This window comes from Schistocerca piceifrons, chromosome 7, assembly GCF_021461385.2.
Source record: "Schistocerca piceifrons isolate TAMUIC-IGC-003096 chromosome 7, iqSchPice1.1, whole genome shotgun sequence".
Classification (NCBI taxonomy): Eukaryota; Metazoa; Arthropoda; class Insecta; order Orthoptera; family Acrididae; genus Schistocerca; species Schistocerca piceifrons.
In genome coordinates, this window is record NC_060144.1 from 570,760,445 (window position 1) to 570,763,076 (window position 2,632).

The window sequence follows — 2,632 nt, forward strand, 5'->3', positions numbered from 1 at the left end:
TAAGTAAACTCCAAAAAATGTGCATTTTGATATGGCCAGCCATGTGAAGATAAAGCTGTCGGTTCTAGACCTGTTGCGGCGCTATTTGCGTAAATAAACAGCGTGGTCAGTAGTGGCTGGTAGCTTTCTTCTGTGAAAGACTCAACCCGTATAACTTTTTCCAACATTTCCGTATCGCTCTCCAATATACGACAATTCATGCAGCCCTTATCAGTTTGTTTGCAGTATCCCCTGTCCTCGTCTGATTTTACTGCTGTCGTCCTCCTCCATCCGCTTTGCCATTACAAAAGAAATGTTCAAATGTGTGTGAAATCTTATGGGACTTAACTGGTAAGGTTATCAGTCCCTAAGCTTACACGCTACTTAACCTAAAGTATCCTAAGGACAAACAGTCCATCACTGCAGCGCCCTAGACCGCTCGGCTAATCCCGCGCGGCTTGCCATCACAAATCGTACTTGTACAAGAGTCAGCGTCAGCTTAACCAGAAAAATTCAAAGAAGGTCTTTGATATTTTAACAGCATCAGGGGGGTATCAGCAGAGTAGCCAACCTAACAGTGGCTCCTAAAGCAGGCAGCATCCTTTTCAGCAGCTGCGGAGGCAGCAATATGGACGACTGGCTTAATAGCTATAGCCAACCTGACCTTGCGGTGTCGGTACTGTAAACGGCTAAACGCGGGACGAAACTACAGCCGTTGTGTTTCATGAGCATATGCACACCTATTGTATTCCTGGACTGATGGCTACCACATCAACAATAAACCATATGTAATTTAAGATATTATTAAAATTTCGTAAAACACTTTCACATACTTTAACCCACACTGGCCGAAGAGCAAAACTAAGTGCTACTGCTGACAGCCTGTTTACCACCACGGCAGGGCGAAGGGAGTGAAATAGCCACGAAAACAAAAATAGAAAAAAACTTGATAAATTTTTATAAAGTATGTTGAAGAATGTATTTTCTCTGAAATTCTGTCAAAATCACGAAGGTAAACATTTGCAAATATTATTTCAGGTTTCCGATGGAGGACATTCCGTGGACGGAGGCTGTGACCGCTGCGAAGTTTGATCACCTGCTCGGCCTGCCACAAGGCACCGTGCGAACTTTATCTGTGAAACGTCTGACGAAGGTCGGCCAGAATTACGGAAGCACGCTACTGAGTATTCAGGTGCATCTGCGAGATGGTGAAACGCTGGACCTTGTCGGCAAATTCATGCCTCCAACAGAAATGCAGAAAAAAGTTTTCGGTAGCGCGACGACATTTTTAAAAGAAATAAACGCGTACCGCTCCGTAAATGTCGAACTAATTAAGTTGCAGCGTGAGAGGGGCGTTCCGGCTGAGGAAGTGTGCGACCCTTTGCCACGGTATTACGGATCGCAGGTAAACAGCGCCGGCGACGACTCGATGGCGGCCGATGACAACGCGGTGCTCCTGCTGGAGAACCTGGCCTCCAGCGGCTACCGGATGGCAGACCAGATGACCGGACTCGACCTTCCGCACGCCAGGATGCTGGTCAGGAAGATCGCCCAGTTCCAAGCGTCAGCTGTCGCTCTCAGGCTCCTCAAACCACAAGTATTTAAAGACGTTATCGAAGGCAAGTGTAAATTCGACAGCATACCGCCAGATGAAGGGAAGCGTATCATCGACGCTATAGTGGAACACATCAGCCGTTTTCCAGAGGTCGCTCCGTACTGTGATAAAGTGAAAATTGCTTGCGAACAGATGAGCGACTTCGAAAAACTTTGGGCAGAAGTTGTGGAACCATTTGTTTCGCTATCGCACAATGACCTGTGGGTTAACAACATGGTCTTCCGGTACGAGGACAGTGAGGAACCAACGGACGTTAAATTTTTTGACTTCCAGACTCTGACCTACTCTTCACCTGTAAGAGACCTCGTATTTTTCCTGTATACCAGCCTACGACACGATCTGGTTGGAAACAGTGTCGATCAACTAACAGGTGCTTACTATGAGAGCTTTGTGACCTGGCTGAAGAAACTGGGGTGCAACACGAAAGACTTCACGGAAGCAGAATTTAGGAAGGAAATCGACAGGGTCGCCCCGACAGAGATTATACACATACTGATGATACTGAATGTAATTTGTGCCGAGGACCATGAGAAGTTTTCTGCACATGACATGCAGAATTCTGGTCCTACGTTTTCTTCGAGTGAAATGTATCGAAAAAAACTATTAATTACCCTCCGAGATTATGATGCAAGGGGTTGGTTACAAGATAATTATACTAGCTAGCGTGGACTTCTACTTATCTCGAGACTGGATGTTCATGTTCTCCTACAATTCCATAAACAAATAAAATATCTTCCACATGTTCACGAGAAGCGCATATGTTTTATTCGTTTACCGTTCCTCTTATCTGAACATAATTCACAATCTCGTTCGCTCCTCATCCTATCATCGAAGTATTACAACTCGTTTAATTTGAATGCAATCGGATATTTCGAACGAAGACGACTTGCAAACAGTTTATGCCAGGTGATAGGTGAACCCGAGTGCCTACTGCCCGCGACATGGCTGTAATTAACTGACTCACAAAATTAATAGCCAGTGTAAACAAGCATTCACTGCAGTAAATGATGATGTACTTGAACCATGAACCACGGACCT

At 45.3% G+C, this 2,632-nt stretch overlaps 1 protein-coding gene across 1 annotated transcript; it reads left to right on the top strand.

The window, feature by feature from the left end:
* Positions 1 to 1,024: 1,024 nt before the first annotated feature.
* On the top strand, positions 1,025 to 2,257 carry LOC124709085. Its single transcript, XM_047240733.1, has one exon. It carries the CDS (start codon positions 1,025 to 1,027, stop codon positions 2,255 to 2,257), a length of 1,233 nt encoding a protein of 410 aa, XP_047096689.1.
* The last annotated feature ends 375 nt before the right edge of the window (positions 2,258 to 2,632 follow it).